The sequence below is a fragment of the Phyllostomus hastatus genome, unplaced genomic scaffold (assembly GCF_019186645.2).
Source record: "Phyllostomus hastatus isolate PE091 unplaced genomic scaffold, TTU_PhHast_1.1 phas_scaffold_345, whole genome shotgun sequence".
Taxonomy (NCBI): Eukaryota; Metazoa; Chordata; class Mammalia; order Chiroptera; family Phyllostomidae; genus Phyllostomus; species Phyllostomus hastatus.
The window spans coordinates 26,617,448-26,633,639 of NW_025334024.1; the positions used below are offsets into that span (position 1 = coordinate 26,617,448).

The 16,192-nt window shown below is 50.2% G+C and overlaps 1 protein-coding gene across 2 annotated transcripts in view; it reads right to left on the reverse strand.

Annotated features, from left to right (window-relative positions):
* The window catches only part of FTO (FTO alpha-ketoglutarate dependent dioxygenase), a 311,141-nt gene that overhangs the window by 213,422 nt on the left and 81,527 nt on the right, over nt 1-16,192 (reverse strand). For both annotated transcript variants that reach the window (XM_045819071.1, XM_045819070.1), the window contains exons 2-3: nt 14,933-15,010; nt 1,069-1,693 (exon numbers count right to left, since the gene is read on the reverse strand). In XM_045819071.1, the coding sequence (XP_045675027.1) occupies nt 1,069-1,693; nt 14,933-15,010 (703 nt within the window). The remainder of the gene's footprint in view (nt 1-1,068; nt 1,694-14,932; nt 15,011-16,192) is intronic.

Genomic DNA, 16,192 nt, shown 5'->3' on the forward strand with positions numbered 1-16,192 from the left:
TCCTGAGGAACATTCTGAGACTGGGAAACACACGGTAAGAAATTAAAAGAGAACCACGAGAATTTCTTTTTTCCGTTCCCTTTTTGCAAAACAGTCATTTCAGTAAACAAAAAAAACTAGCAACAACAACAAGATCCAATTTAAAAAAATAATGTCGTCAGAAAACACCAACCCTTACAAGTTCCAGTTCACTCCCTCGGGCGCTATCAAGAGCTCTGGTTTCCCAGGCATCTTTCAACATACAAGCAGAAGAGAGAAACAGGGAGGAGAGCAAACCCCTGTCTTGTGTTCCTTTGTCAGAGGGTCAGGCAAAAAGAGGGAGCCGGTGGGGATCACACGGTGCCCAGCAGCTCCAGCCACCTTGGTAATAGCCCTGTCCTGAAGGACTATACTAGAAACCCCCAACACACCGAAACTGAGCAACAGGAGGAAAATTGGGGCTGGCCACAAAAAAAAAAGGTAGCCTGTGATCTGCGCTGCAAGGGGTCCGGGAGAAAGAGTCCACCGCGCCCACCTGTTAGGTCTCAACGCTCAGGACAAGTGGGGGGCTGGAGAGTTTCCCAGACAGAGAGTCTGCTTACAAACCCGCCAGTCAGGACGGGAGGAAGTCAGGAACAAGGCTGTGTTCGACAAGTCCTCCTAAGGCAGGGACGTCAACCACAATAAAATATTTTGGCAAAACAAGGAACGTGCACCTGCGGGAACCTGGAGAGATTGCACAGATTTTTGTTTTCCTGACGCTTTATCAGCAGCTTCCCAACCTTCTCCGCGCTCGAGAGAAAGGCACTCGCTGTATGAAAGAAACCAAGACGCCGCTCTGCGGGGCCCGGGAAGGACACAGTGACGGTCACGCTTACAAGCTGTGTCAGAGTGACAGCGAGCCAGACGGCACAGCTGCGTGAGCAAGAGGTGTGTTCTGCAGACTGGCGGCTGTGGCTAGCCTAAAAAGGACACACAACGCCTGTGTTCATACACATGCACACACACACACACACACACGCACACGCATGCACACTCACGCGTACGCTCAGGGACACTCGGGCGGCTGCCCCGCCGAGCGGACCGTACCGTCACAGCTGTAACTGTACACCGCCACGGCCGACCTGTCCACCAGGTTCTCGTCGTGGTGCCAGCTCACCGCCATCTTCCCCATGCCGAAATACGGCTCCTCTTTCAGGTAGGGCATTTTCTGCGGATCCATGAAGTTCAGCAAAGTCACGTTGTACGCGGACCTGTTCCTAATGTCCACTTCGTCTTGCCCGTCGAAGGCGCCCAAGCCCACCCGGGGGAAATCCGGCCCTATGCACACAGGCACCACGTCGATGTTCGCTCGGTCCTTGGCCACCAGCTCCTCCCAGGTCTGGATGGTCTCGATGCGCAGGTACTCGTTGAGCTTGAGGAAGGCCTGGCAGGCGGCCGCGATCTCCGCCTCGTGGTAGTGCACGGCGGAGCCCCTCACGGGCCAGGGGACGGTGAAGAGCCTGGTGTTCAGGTACTTGTAGGTGCAGCCGGGGTTGCCGATGAGGATGCGCGAGACCGGCGTGAGCACGTCTTTGCCCTGGACCCGCACCAGGTCCCGAAACAGGCAGCCGTGCTTGTGCAGGGCCCCGAAGGCGTCCTGGACCTCCCGGTGGAGCTGCTCGGGGACGCCGCCGGCTTCTCGGAGGACGAGTTTGGGGTATTTCAGCTGCCACTGGAGCAAAACCAGAGCAAAAATGTGTGTTTATCGAGGGGGTGGATGTCAGCACTGCCAAAAGGCATGTCCTTACAGGCATGAGGGGAAATAAATGAATTTTTAAAACCCGGCCAGTGGTACTTCTAAAGAGGATTCACACCTCTCTAGCCTAAAATAAAGGGCTAAGTAACACAACTGTCACCAACTCTGCAGTCGAGACTGCAGGTCCAAGCTTGAGTAGCAACCTTTAACACAGAAACAAAATAATTTAGGCTTTGATCTCTCAGCACCCCCCGCCCATGACCACTTCCGCCCTCCGTCTTCCAGCCCCTGGCCCTCCAGGACACGTAATTCTATCAATTAACTGCCCATCCCCTATGTATTCAGTGCTTCCTGTGTATGGGCCGGGCACTATTCTCAGGGACTGACGTACACAAACTCATTTACTTTACTTCCCACGGCTTTCAGGGGCAGTGCTGTTCCGACCTTCCATTCACGGATGGGGACACTGCAGCCCGGAGACACCTTAAAACCCTGGCCCGAGTCACCCGGCGGGTGGGCACTGCAGCTGAAGTCTGAAGGCCCCGGACTCACTCCAGAGCGGGGCTTCTTGACCCCTAGATCGCAGGGCGTCTCCACAGATGACGCCCTGGTTTCTGCTTCAACAGAGTCACCTCGGGGAGAGACCACTTCTCTCTGGGAGTGGGGCGCTGAGACCCAGGAACAGGAGAGCGGGGACGATTTTGTTCTCAGCTCTGACACTAGTGTCCAGAATATGCGCACCAACTTTTGAATGAAAGAGTGAGTAAATGAGTGAGCAGGGCACCCCACTGCAGTGCAGAAAGTTGGACTAGTTCTACGGATGTCCGCGGAGGAGGGTCCTGCTGGATGAGTCTCCCGAACGTGGAATGACGCGGCTTTCCGGACGCAGCTTCCAACGGCACTACCTTCTCAGCCAGCACCTCCCGCTCCCAGCACTTGACATGTGAATGGGTATCAAGCCAGAGTCCCCTCCTTCCCTACAATGCAATGACCTTTTTTTTTTTTAAACCAAAGTGCAGGACTTCACATTCACCCTGGTAAAATGTCGTGTGACTGGGTGGCTTCTGAGTACTGTGCTGCCCACCCTTGTGACGTACATTCCTGCCTTCCGTGTCTTCCCTCAACCATCCCCGGGTATGTGATTAGACAGGGCAAGACCATCGACTCTCCCGAACTTTCTTCTCCGCTTAAAATATGTCTACAGAGCACCTACGGAAGTAAACGCTAGACGGAGATTAGGTTCCTGCCTTCGCAGAGCTTTCTACCAAATCAGATAACCAAGTGAGAAAAAGTAATCCCCAAGAAACCAAGGGCAGATCGCAGAGTAAGGAAGCGCTCGCTCTCTGAGGAGCTGAGGTCTTCAGGAAAAGAAGGTGCCGGTCATGGACCAACAAGGGAAAGAGCATCCTGGGGGGAGGGACGGAGATCAGCCGGCAGCTGAGACAAAAGAAGGCCAGCCTCACCGGAGCAACAAAGCCAAAGGCAGAGGGAGAAGAGATGAGGAAGAGGAGGAGGGCAGACGATGGGTAACACCTGGAGGTCAAAGGACGGACTCTGGGCTTGACTGCAAGTGACCTGGAGGATTCAAGGGGAGACGAGTAATTTCACTTTTTCTTTTCCTTTTTTCCTTGTTACTGAATGTATTGGGGTGACACCAGTTAACAAAATTATATAGGCATCAGGTGCACAACTCTATAACTGTGTGTTCGGCACCCCAAGTCAAGTCTCCGTCCACCACCATTTACCTGCCCGCCCACACCCTTCTCCATATCCCAGGCATCTGATTTGCATTGATAAAAATCACTCAGTTAAAAATACCGGGCACGGAACGGAAAGAGGCTAATATGAAAGTAGAATATCCTATTAGGTACTATTACGCCCATGCAGGAGCAATGTGAGGATGGTCTGGATTAGAGACAGAGATCAATGGACAGATAAAATACATATTGAATTGGCAGAGCAAAAGGATGTGCTTCTGGATTTAGACTCGAGGGGTGAAAAAAGAAGTTATGGATGACTTCCGAATTTCTGAATTGAGTAAACGAATCCGCAGTTCGCTATTTGTTGAAATAAGCAAGGCGGGGGCAAACCAGAGATGGAGGGTGGAAGAACAGAGAGCAGTGGGGAACTCCGCTTTGGAGCTGTGGCCACGAAGAGACCTATGAAATCCTTGGGGGGAAACGGTAAGCGGGCAATGAAACACATGCCTGGAGCTCAAGGGGAGAAGGCGGGGCTCCGGAGGTCAGGGCGGGAGCTGTCAGCACACGGTTGGTTTCTAAAGGCCTGGGCACTAATGAGATCTCCTAGGGAACCAGCGAATGCAGGAGGGAGCCCAAGGGCTCAGCCAAGGAGACCAGCAGTGCATTAATGCAGAAGCCGAGAGAGCATTCCCATAAGGATGGAATTGTAGTTCATGTCAACTGCCCACGAGAGGCCACGGGAGAGGAGCACAGAACAGACACGAGCCACTGGATTTGGCAGCATGGAACTCACCGGTGACAATGCCAAGAGCCCTTTCTGCAGAGTGGTGTCCATGAGAGTAGGCTCACGAGGAACCAAAGGGGAGGAGGTAGAGATGGTCCATATAAACGTCTAGTGGTCCCACTACGACCGGGATGGAAACACGGAGCCGCTGGTGAAGGGGAAGGCTGGATCAGAGACGGTTCACCACGGCGGAAGAGAGCAGAGCACCCTCAGCTTTGTCAGCATGCTCATGAGGGTGACACAAGAGGAGGAGGCTGACGTCGCACAAGAGGGGGTGACTGGCTGCAGGAGCGCCGTCCTTGAGTGTCTAGACTAGCAGTCTCCCAAAGGGAGACAGGTACACCCCCGGGATCTGTAGGGTAGCCCCCCGGTGTGGAAGTGGGGAGGGGAGAGCAGAACTGTTTTATTACCAGTCAAAAAAAGAGAAAGAAATCAAGCGTGACTAGAATGTGTGTGTGTGTACGTACTGGGACTCCAACCTGCCCACGGCGTGCTGGAGTCACTTGGCTTCACCTCGAGACAGCCTACCGTGGGCATCTCTTCCCGGTGGCGCGTTCGGTGACACCGGGTTGAGACTGACGAGGGCGGAGATACGCATGGGGGAAATTAGGCAACTCTAAAACTCAAGGCTGTCGCCCACCCCGGAAAACCGGTTGCTACGCATTTAGGAGGACACCGCTGCTTACGCTCAAAACTCATTATTGGTAGGAGTGTATGAGCCCAAGCATTTGGAAAGGAGAAAAAACAATACTTCCCATACTGGATGAGGCTGGAAGGAGAAAAGATACACATGCGCAGGACTGTGAATTTGATAGTAGGCAGCTGACTGAGCCTGGGGGTGCTGGGAGGGCGGGGAGACGGGCGCTTCCATTTCTCCCAGGGAAAATGTAAAACGAATCACTAGCAAAGAAGACGTGCTGGTCATTAGGGCTGTTTGCCAGAGAGTTCTGGATTCCTTCCCCATCGCCCAGCTTCTGGGGCCCGATGGAGGATTACGCGGCCCGGCTCCCTCCTCGCGCTGGATGAAGCGTGCGGCTGCTTCTGCTCAATGAGGGGTGATGGCTGTCACTTCTAGCCTGGGGCGCTTCATCGTCAGCGCCAGACCCTCCAGAACACTTTTCCCTGTGGCGCCGCAGCCAGCTGGTGGCTGCTTGAATTCCTGAGTCACTACTTTAATGGGTAGTGACTCTCTGCCAACCCACAAATGATGTGTAAAATGAACAAGAAATATTGTTGGGCGAAGCCACTGAGATTTGAGGCTTGTTTGCTCCTCCAGCGTTATCTGGCCTGTTCTGGCTGGTCCAGAACCCAGAAAGGTGAAGGCAGGAAGACGGCGTGCAGGAGGAGGCAGCAGCAAAATCAGTTCGAATGGGGGGGAAATGGATTTCCTAGGAGAGATGGATTTCCACGGTGGGCGTGGCTTGCTCCCCTATCTGAGCTGCGGAGTCACAATGTAAAGTGACCAAGGGCAGAGTTGGGTGGCATACCACTATGACCTGTCACGGGGGCCGCAGGGATGGGTTCAGAATTCCTAGTTTCCAGCCCTCGTGTATCCCAATGGGAACTCGAAAACAGAAATATCACACGTTCTGTTTTCGCAGCTCACGAGGGGAGCGCTGGAAGGTGGTGAGCAAGAGACAGAACATTCTGGAGCCATGGACAGTAACTAATTTTATTCCTCAGCTGGTTGTCCTCTGAGCGAGTCCCCAAGGGCTTGGCATCCTTGAAGCACGTCTAACCCGCAAGATAATTAAGAAGAAAATTTTTCCACATTTTAACAACTCCAGTGTTATTCTAATAGTCCTTAATGTAAAAATATTGAAGAAAATTAAGATGCAATAGTTCCCAGGAACTTTTGTTTTAGAACACACTCCTTTAGGGCTGAGAGGAAGAAGATTGGAAAGATATACTCAGGCACCAAGACCACTCTCACTGGTATTGTTTAGTGTGTCCTGGGGCTGGAGACCCCAGGAAATACACAGAACACAGGGGAACCATAACTCTGAGGACCTTGGAAATTCATGTGGCCACAGGAGTATCACATGTAAATACCTTGAGGTTAAAAACAGCATTCTAAAAATAAAAAATAATAATAATGACATAGAAGCCCTGGCTGGCATAGCTCAGTGGATTGAACGCAGGCTGCGAACCAAAGTGTCGCAAGTTCAATTCCCAGTCAGGGCACATGCCTGGGTTGCAGGTCACGGCCCCCAGCAACGGCACATTGATGTTTCTCTCTCTCTCTCTCTCTTTCTCCCTCCCTTCCCTCTCTAAAAATAAATAAATAAAATAAAATAAAAATAATGACATAGGAAAGTATTTAAAAAAAATTTTTTCCCTGATGTCTCATGTCCCTTTCGCCACGGACCACACCTGCCTCTCCTCCCAGCCCCCCACTTTCCAGGCAGCCTCCGTCCCCCAACTCCACCCGCCAGGCCCCTCTCAGCCTCCGGTGTTCTTTCTCAGAGAAACCTTTCCTGAGTTTCCACCCCACCCGCCCCGTCACCATTCTGCACCTCCCTTCCATGGCAGCCGTCACTCTGTGACTACAGACGGGTGGCTTTACAGCGGTTTCCATGGAAAACAACACAATGACGAACACACCATAACACGAGAACAAACTGTGTTTTGCGTGCTCATAACTGCAAACCCCCTTCTGCCCCACGCTGTATTTCTTTGAACCGGCGTGCATTTGAACTATGGTGTGTTTCGTAATCTCTCCTGCAGGGCAGCAGTCTCCTGAAAGAGGGAGGTGGCAGCTGTTTTGTTGTCCATTGTACCCCCAGGACTTGGCTCAAACATGCATTCGCAAGACTTCTTTCTCAGAGTAAAGGAAGAAAAGCTTGGAGACCAATAGAAAGCGGCACCTCGTGAGTGTCTGGGCTGAGAGATGGAAAATAAAACGACGCCAGGAGGCAGGAGGGACTTCTCTGGGGAGCGGGAAATGTTCTAAAGTTGCCACCAGTTACGGAATTACACAAATTCAAGAGGTAAGTGTTAAGGTATGTGAACTACACCCGCACACAGTTTACCAATAAACAGTTACACAGAGAAGGACTGGTACATTTGCACAGACAAGAATTTAAACTTTTGCATAAAAAATTATAAAACCAAAAAGCAAATGCTACCTGGAAAAAATATTTGCAATCCATCTGGCAGAAATGGGCTTAAAATTCTTAATGAGGAACCATCCTAAATTTAAATATATATACTTTTAAAACTATACATATAAATCAATAGAAAAATTCACCCAAATTATTAATATAGAAGGCTCTTCAATATAGAAAAAAATGAACTGCACCAAAGTCAGAAAAAATTATAAATTAACATAATTGTATTAAATTATATTCAATTTAGCTTTGTCCATTAAATTTCCAAAAAATAAACTTCTGTTATAGTAATAAGACACATTGTTGGTGAGTGCAAATCCAATATTCTGATAGCCTGCACTTAGAAAAGCAAATTAATGCAACCCAGTTTACAGCCAATTGGGCAAAAATCCATCAAAACCACACATACTCATCTTTTCATTAGTTATTCTGCTTCTAAGAGTTTATCATAGGGAAATAGAGAACCTTATCTAGATTATATGAATATTCATCATACTTTGCTTCATAATGATTTAAAACTGAACACCAAAATGCCCATAGGAGTTTACCGTATTTTTTAGACTATAAGACCCACTCCCCCTCCCCCCCAAATTTGGGAGGAAAATGGGGGGGTGCGTCTTACAGTCCGAATGCAGCTTCACCTTTACATTGACGAACTATTATGTTATTTATGTTATTAAATATTTTACCATATTTTTTGCTTCAAAATTTTGTTTTCCTCCTCTAAAACCTGGGTGCATCTTATGGTCCAAAAAAATACAGTGAAAGGGAAAATGGTGTATCATTCATGAGATGAAGTACCAAAGTACCATACCTTACAATATTTTATATTGTTTTATGAAAAATATAAGTAAAAGAGCTACTGTTTTACAAGAAATTAGTATCATGATGATTAGGCAGTAGGATCCTAGTTTGGTACAAAAGAAAAAAATGAACATATGCAAATACAGAAAAAAAGATTTGGAGGAAAATATGGCCAAAAGTTTATGGTGCTCATCTTTGGTGAACTTGGGCATAATTTCAATTTTCTCCTTTAGATAGCTGTATATTTTTCAAATTGGCTGAAATAAATGTAAAATACTTTTTTAAAACAAAAATCAGGGGAAAGATATTGCACTCCAATTTTCTTAATTTCGTGACACTTCTTATGTTTGCCAGGAGACTGTTTCTGAGGGCCCTAAATTTTCAAAATAAGTTCTGGTGCTTTAAAAACTGACTTGGAATATTGTTCAATGCTCTAGGAAATTTTGAGTTGATTACAAGAAATATGAATACAAATAATAATAGTTGGCTAATACTGTCGCTATCTCAAAAAAATGCAAGAGAAAAGAACCCCACACCCCAATGCCCTCTCTTAATATTTATAAAGGAATGAGATCAGTGCCAGATACCTAAAAGTGCCTGTAGCATTTGTTAAATTTTTCTTTCAGGAGAACAGCAAGTAACTCTGGAAAAGAACTGAACATAAAATGATTTAATATTAATTCATGCTGTCAAACAAACAAGTACCCTTTCCATTTTGGACAGGGGTTTACAGAACATCAGAGATCACACAATAATTTGGAACACCTTTTGGCCTATTTCCAAATATGGAAACTTTTTTTTTTTCATTTGATCCTATTAACATTTTTCTAGGGAGTATACAGTCACACAATTGTATTAACCGTGTCTGGTCACATAATATATTCCTTGAGATCTACAAAAGATTCTGTGACGTAAGTGACGATTATATGGTTTAATAAGCACTTGGAAAGGTATCTTAGATATACGCTGCCAACATGCCAGGCCTTCATCAATGGCTGAAAGACGTGGAATTCTAGGTTCTCTAGAACATGGGCTGTGTTTTCTACCAACGTTAAACCATTGTATAAAAATTCTCCCCTCTCCTCACCCTGGCTGGCGTAGCTCAGTGGATTGAGCGCGGGCTGTGAACCAGGCATCACGGGTTCGATTCCCAGTCAGGGCACATGCCTAGGTTGCAGGCCATGGCCCCCAGCAACCACACATTGATGTTGTGCTCTCTCTCTCTCTCTCTCTCTCTCTCTCTCTCTCTCTCTCCCCTTCCCTCTCTAAAAGTATATAAATAAAATCTTTAAAAAAAAAATTCTCCCCTCTCCTCTTGTGTCAAGGGATGCCTCTGAGAGAATCATCCCACAGAGAAGTCGGACATTGTGCTGAATGAATAAGAAACCAGTTTACAGGAGGCCCACCTGGGGCCCAATGGACCCTGAGCTTCCGTAGAGGGAAACAAAATTTAAAATCTCCAAGTGACTTGGGAAATGCCCTTCATTTAAAAGGGTTAAGATACACCAATTCGAGGGAGTGTGTTTCTAATCTGGCTGTTAATAAATCCTACTGGTAGCACTTCATATTTCACACTCTCTAGAACCTGGCACCACACCAGTTGTATTCTCGACGTAACTTTCACTGCAAAATGCTTATGGCTTTGCAGACATCCCGACAGGTGGGCTACACACCTGTTTGGCCCTGGGGTCTTGTGGTGACCTCTGGTTTGCCACTAAGTGATACAAAGATGTATGTTTGTTCACTCATTCCCTCAGTAGTTCTTTTCACAAATTATTGACAACGTACTGAATACCCATTATGTGCTAGACACTGTCCACACTGTCATCAGGAGGCCTTCTTCTGCAGCGTGTCACAGTTTAACAAGACAGACAGAAATATGAACCCAGCGTCAGGAAAAGACGCCACAGTAGAAGCACGAATGCACTGCTTTGGGGGCAGGAGATCATTGGGAAGGGGATCTGGGAAACCTTCGTTTACTGAACTCATGTTTATCAAGCACGTCCTAGGTGCCCAGCACTAGGTCTTGGGAAGACAGAGCGAGCAAACCTTCCATACGGCGCTCCCTGAGAGCTCGTGTTTATAGGCACAGTGCACAAATACACGGTATGTACAGCTCACTACGTATACGGTATTTTACTTAATTATTTAGTCTGTGCTTGTCTACCTGGTGAAATACATAGTGTCTGAGACTGAACCAAGTGCTATGGGGAAACACAACGCCAATCAAGTCGGCAGGAGTGCAGGGGTGAAGGCTGCTCTGGGGGAGACACCTCACACGGGAATGCGAGACACTAGGGTACCAGCCCTGGCAGATGACCTGGGGCAGGGAGAGAGTTCCGGCTGAGGGAACACTAAGTGCGAAGGCCTCGGGGTAGAAGCCTGCGTGGTTTATTCCGGGCAGAGCAAGGCTGCCAGAGGTTGGGGGGGGAGGGGGGGAGGGTGCGAGAATGGGGGAGAGGACAGGAGAAGCAGCAGGAAGTGTGGGGACAGCAGCGGTCAGCAGCCAGGCCTGCAGGGCTTTGTAGGTGAATGGAAGGTCACGGGCTCTTACTCCAAACAAGAAGGGAGTCTACCTAAGGGCCAGCAAGAAAGGGTCAGGAGCTGATTTACGTTTTAGAAAGAGCACTAGAGATGCTGTGTTAAAACAGACTGAAGGTCGGGGGCGAGGGGAGAGGTTAGGGGGTCGATGCCACCCTAGGAGAAAAAGATGATAGGGGCTTTGGCTACTGGGTACGGGGCAGAGGAAACGAGAAGTGGTCAGACTCATCATTTCTGGAAGTCAAACAAGCGGGATCTCCCGGCAACTCCACACAAGAGGTAGTAGTTAAGCAAGGTCTGCAAGGGTCAGGAGGTGCTCGGCAGACAGAAAAGGGGATTCGGAAATCGTCACAGGCACAGCAGCGCGAGGGACAGAGGGCCCGGCAGGCTCAGGGGTGGCGGGAAACTCTGTGTGATAGTTCAAGGTTGGACACGGTGGCGGGAGACAGGCAGGGATTAGATCAGAGAGGTAGTCTGAGGGCATCGAGTCGATGACCTCAGGATATGCTGAGGAGTTTGAACTTGACCTGAGGGCCAGAGAGACCCAGCCACCTGTACGAAGCAAGGAGGGAGAGGTCAGGCACACTCACAGGCACTGGGGAGGGCCCGCGGGGCACCAAGGAGGAGAGGGATAAAGCTGTGTTGGTGGAAGCAGGTAGCTGAGGGGCTAACCTGAGATCGGTGGGTGGCATTGGCAAGAGGAAACAACCCGGGCTGGGGTGGGGTGGGGAGGGGGGGTTGTGAAGACTCGGAACAGCCGGGGGCCCAGAGCCTGAATGAGGAGGGTGGAAGTCCTGGGCAGACGTCGAGGACAGCGAGGTTTGAACTTGAAGAATAAGACAAGGAACCAGCCCCGGGAGGAGGAAACGAACAGCGAGGCTCTTGTCGAGAGGAGCTGTAGGAAAAGGCAGGTCAGGTCCCGCCGCCCCTGTGCTCCGGACCCTCCCGTGCCTGCCCGTCCCCTCCCTCGGGGTCACGGCCGGCACTCTAGTCAGAGAGCTGGTTCCTGCAGAGTCTGGCCACTGCTCTGAGATCCCATCTCTCTCTACTCTCCCAGCTCTTGCTTGGCTCCGGGTACGGTCGCCCGGGGTGCTGTCTGTCCTCAAACATGCCTTGGGGGCTCTGCTCTTCCCTGTTTCCAGAACGTTCTTCCCACAGGTGCTGCACGGCTGGTTCCCACACCTCCGCGGGCTCTGTGTTCAAGCCCCCCCCCAGGAGGCCTTCCGAACTGCGCTACGTGCAGCCCCCCACTGGCCCGGTATTCCCTACCCTGCTCACCTGCTTTTTTTCATCTCCAGCTTCCCTCTGACATTTTTCTTTTTCTTTTCCTTTTCACTTTAAAAAAAAAGTTTCTACTCCCTTTCTCCTCCCTGCCCCTCAAGAAATAAGCTCAAAGAGGACAGGAATCTTTTGCTGTTCTTTGCGCCTTCGTCTTTAGTGCCAATAACATTACCTGGTACAGGCAGGGGGAGCTAGCTACAATTGTTTAAGTAAGTCATTAATGAATGTGGATCAAGGGGAGCCACCCAGGACACACCTGGAACGGAGCTGGGAGGGTGGGGGCAGGCGGTGGTGGGGAGGGAATTCCGCACAGACAGCCCCGGAGCCCCAGGAGATGAGGGGGCGGAGGCAGAGGGGTTCCGAGTTCAGACCCCAGAACCTGCCAGCCTGGGCTCAAATCCTGGTCTTGGCGCTGCTCGCTTATAAATCTTGAAGAACGCTTTAAACTTCTCTGGGCCTCAGTTTTTCTTCTTTTTTTTTTTTAAGACACGAAGCACAGTCCCTGGCTCACTGGGAGGGTCACTAAACAGACCCGCCAAGTCTTATTTGACTGGCAGCTGGGCTGGCATTCCCGTGGCCAGGGCCTGTTTCAGTGACCAGACAGGGCTGAACTGTCTATGTGTCCATGCCATTAAACAGTGTTTTCTGCCCTGGCTGGTGTAGCTCAGTGGATTGAGCGCAGGCTGCAAACCAAAGTGTCCCAAGTTCAATTCCCAGTCAGGGCACATGCCTGGGTTGCAGGCCACGACCCCCAGCAACCACACATTGATGTTTCTCTCTCTCTCTCTCTTTCTCCCCACTTCCCTCTCTAAAAATAAATAAAATCTTTTTAAAAAAACATATTTTCTCCTTTCCTTTTAAGAGAACAGATCCACTTTCCTAAGGTCTGGTGGACGCACTAAGCCTTCTGAGGAGGTGCACTTAAAGTGATTAGACCCTGGCATTGGGTTTGTAGTAGAAAGCTAAAAGAGAGGCCTTGAGCGCTGTTCTGTTTGCATTTGAGTTTGCCCTTATCCGCCAGCGCGTGGCGTACTCTGGGAGGTAACATCTCTGCAGAAGTCCTGCAAATCTCTCCAGACGCCGTCTCCCTGGAGAGCAGTGTGTGTGTGCAAAAACAAAATTCAAGTCACGCTACCCATTATGACAGAACTGGTTTTTTAAATAAACTGTGTGCGTTCTTTCCTTCATCCACTCAAGCAAACTAATTAAACACCTACCAGGTGCCAGGCACCGTACGTAGTACAGAGGATGAGGGAGACAGACGTAGAATTAAGAAAACCGCTATGATAAACTCAGAGAAGGATTAATAAAGGCATGCACGACGGGGAGCAGAGACAGCTCCCTGGGCTGCAGAAACGGCAGGCAAGCGCCCTACAGGAAGTGACAGGTGGGCTGTGACGAACAGATGACGCGCCAGTTCCTGGAGCAAAGAAGAAAGAGGCATGTCAGCAGAGGGTGCAGCAGGGAGGCCCATGCTCCGAGACTGCACAGCCAGTCGGAGGCACTGCAAAAAGGTGACTGGGGCGGGGGGTGGGGCTGGAAACTCGGGGGCCGGGTGGGGGCCGGCATGCTCCGAGTTACGTCTTGGTGAGAAAAGGCACTGCACACCTGAAACCAATACAAAGTAATATGGGGTGTACGCTGAAACTGAAACATTCGATTGCAAGAAGAAAATGTACTGTCGCTTCAAGGGTTAAGGAAGAGGGGCGAAGAGGAAACCGAGGGCAACCATCCAAGGGCCCAGGGGATGGAAGACAGCAGAGACCCGATGCGAATAGAGGTGAGAGACAGCGTCAGGGGTGGGCAGTGAACTGGGAAGAAGGACACCCGGACTCTAGCTGGGGGGACTCCCTTCCTCTCTTCCTGCCATGGAGACTGAGCACCTGCTACAAAAGTGCGAGCCGGCTGCCGCCGACCCGGAGACGCTGTGGCCCGGTTCTCAGGCCCCGGTTCTCGGGCCCCGAGAGTTTACATTCTCGTTGGCAAGAACGATGACCGTGTACTGTTTTTGCCTGCTCAGCCAGCCTCCCCCTCCTTCTTGGGGGGAACGGGACCCCAAAGGATGGTTCTCCTTGGGGAAAGCCATCCGCCCCTGACCCACAGTTGACGCAGTGTGAGGGGGCCTGCTCACGTCCCACCCTACGTCGAGTGTGGGGCCACAGACCGGGCGAGGCACAGGGGGGCGCCTCACGCCCCTAAAGACAAAGGCTGCTTCGGGGATGAGCCTGTGAGTCTAAACGGGCCGCTGAGACCAGTGCCGGGAGAATCGAATAGAACCGGGAGAAAAGAAATCACTGTGCTCTTCTGAGACCCCGCATGCTTAAGACCCCATCCCCCGTGGGCTGTCAGACCCCTGTTCTGCCGCCAGGCAGAGCGCCCCCTGCAGGGAGTCCCGTGGAGGAGAGCCAACCCACGAAACAGAGACAAACAGTGCTCAAACCATAGATATCCTTGGGGAAGCTGGTGCTCCTAGACATCTCGGGCAGGTCGATAAATCCCCTTTTCCCCCACACTGAGTTTCTCTGGGGTTTTGTCCTTCGTGATGGAGAGAGTTCCGACTAACCCCGGGAGAGAGACGCAGAACCCCGCAACGGCAACGCCGTGTGACCGGGACGGCAGAGGTGCTGCCGAGGGGGCCAGCGGCACGGAGGAGAGGGCGGTCGAGGCACCTCTCACCAAGGAGGCGATGTTTACGGGAAGTCTTGAGGAACGAGCCGTCTGGCAAGTGGACGTTTGATGCGGAAGAAACAGCACGAGCAGAAGCAAGGAAGGGGGGAACTCTGGGCCCCTGAGCCGAAGCACAGAACTCACAGCGGAAAGCTGGTTGCGAAGTCAGGGGTGTCCTTCTTCTGTGGGCGACAGGGAGTCACGAGACGACCGAGTCAGACCCTGTCACGTCCCCTTCGACCTCTCTAGACGGCAGGGGCTTCGCAGGGAAACTTAGGTGGATCAGAACAAATTGCTACAAACTGATAAAGGTATCAAAAGGCCTTACCTGCTGATAGAATTCATCATCTTTGGGGGTCAGATAAGGAAGCCAAGTGTCTTCGAGCTCCTCAAGAAGCCTCAGTTTCTGTATAAAAAGAATAATTATTATAGGTGGCTGACTCTAAAGTGGCCCAAAATATAAGACAATCCCTTATTTGTCCCATAAGAGAGAGAGTACCAAAACAACAAGAATTTTTGCCCACTTGAAAGTCTGTACTTTAGACAGAAACTAGTTGAATGCCAATTATAAAGTGTAGTCATTTAATGACGTACACTTAAATCATACATTGTCTAAAGCATTCATTTAGAAATAATGATTTTGTTCACTGTCACATTTCGTGGAACAAGTTAACCAACTCCTGACGTGTATCTTCAACATCGGGGCCCTTTTCATCGCGAGTCTCCTTTTGAGTCATCCAGACTCAACCTGAGTCCCAGTTTCCAGGGCAACGCTTCCTGTCTGCACAATCCGCTGGAGCCACGGCAGCATCTGAACCCTCCACGGCACCACCCCTGCAAACACCGGACCGAGCTCCGGGCGTCCACGTGCACGACAGCAGGGCTTTTGGAACATTTATTCATCCTGCAGATTTTTATTGGCTGTCATACCCACTGACGTAACTACTTTTTAAAAGTGATCTTTCACCTCTAGAATAATTGCCAAATCTGTGTGAAGCACCTTTGCTTCTTTTCTTTTCCCATTTTGTGAAGAAACCTTTCTAAGCGGCGGCGGCGGCCTGCACTGTCTGAAGACATTTCAGAGCACAGTGTCTTCCCAGACACAGGTTTCCCCCACTTTCCAAAGGTTCGCGTTACGACACTTCACGTCTACAAAGGCCTACGACCATAGCGCCTGTTTTCGCCAATGAAAACAAATCCAAAGCGTATTTTGTTTTTCCAAAAGAAAATGAAACGACCGTTCAGCACCTGCTCTGCAGTGAGCTGTTACGGAAGTAGCGGCACCGCACAGGGAGAGGGCCCCAGCAGGCTCCTTCCCCGGGAACCTCACTCAGCAGCTCGGCATCAAGCCACCTTAACCTTGAACTGCCTCTGAGCATCCTTGCTTTATCTCGAGTGACTTCGTGCCTCTGTTGGCAAGATGTGCCCAAGGTATCAGAGACGCCTAAGACGGCTCGTCAGGGCATTACGCTTAGCAGAGAACTGAATGTAGTTAGCATTTTTATTGCGGTGAACGAAATAATGACATTGTCTGTGCATTGAACTTGCCTGCATTCACCATTGTGCTATTTTCATGCAGAGAGCAAGG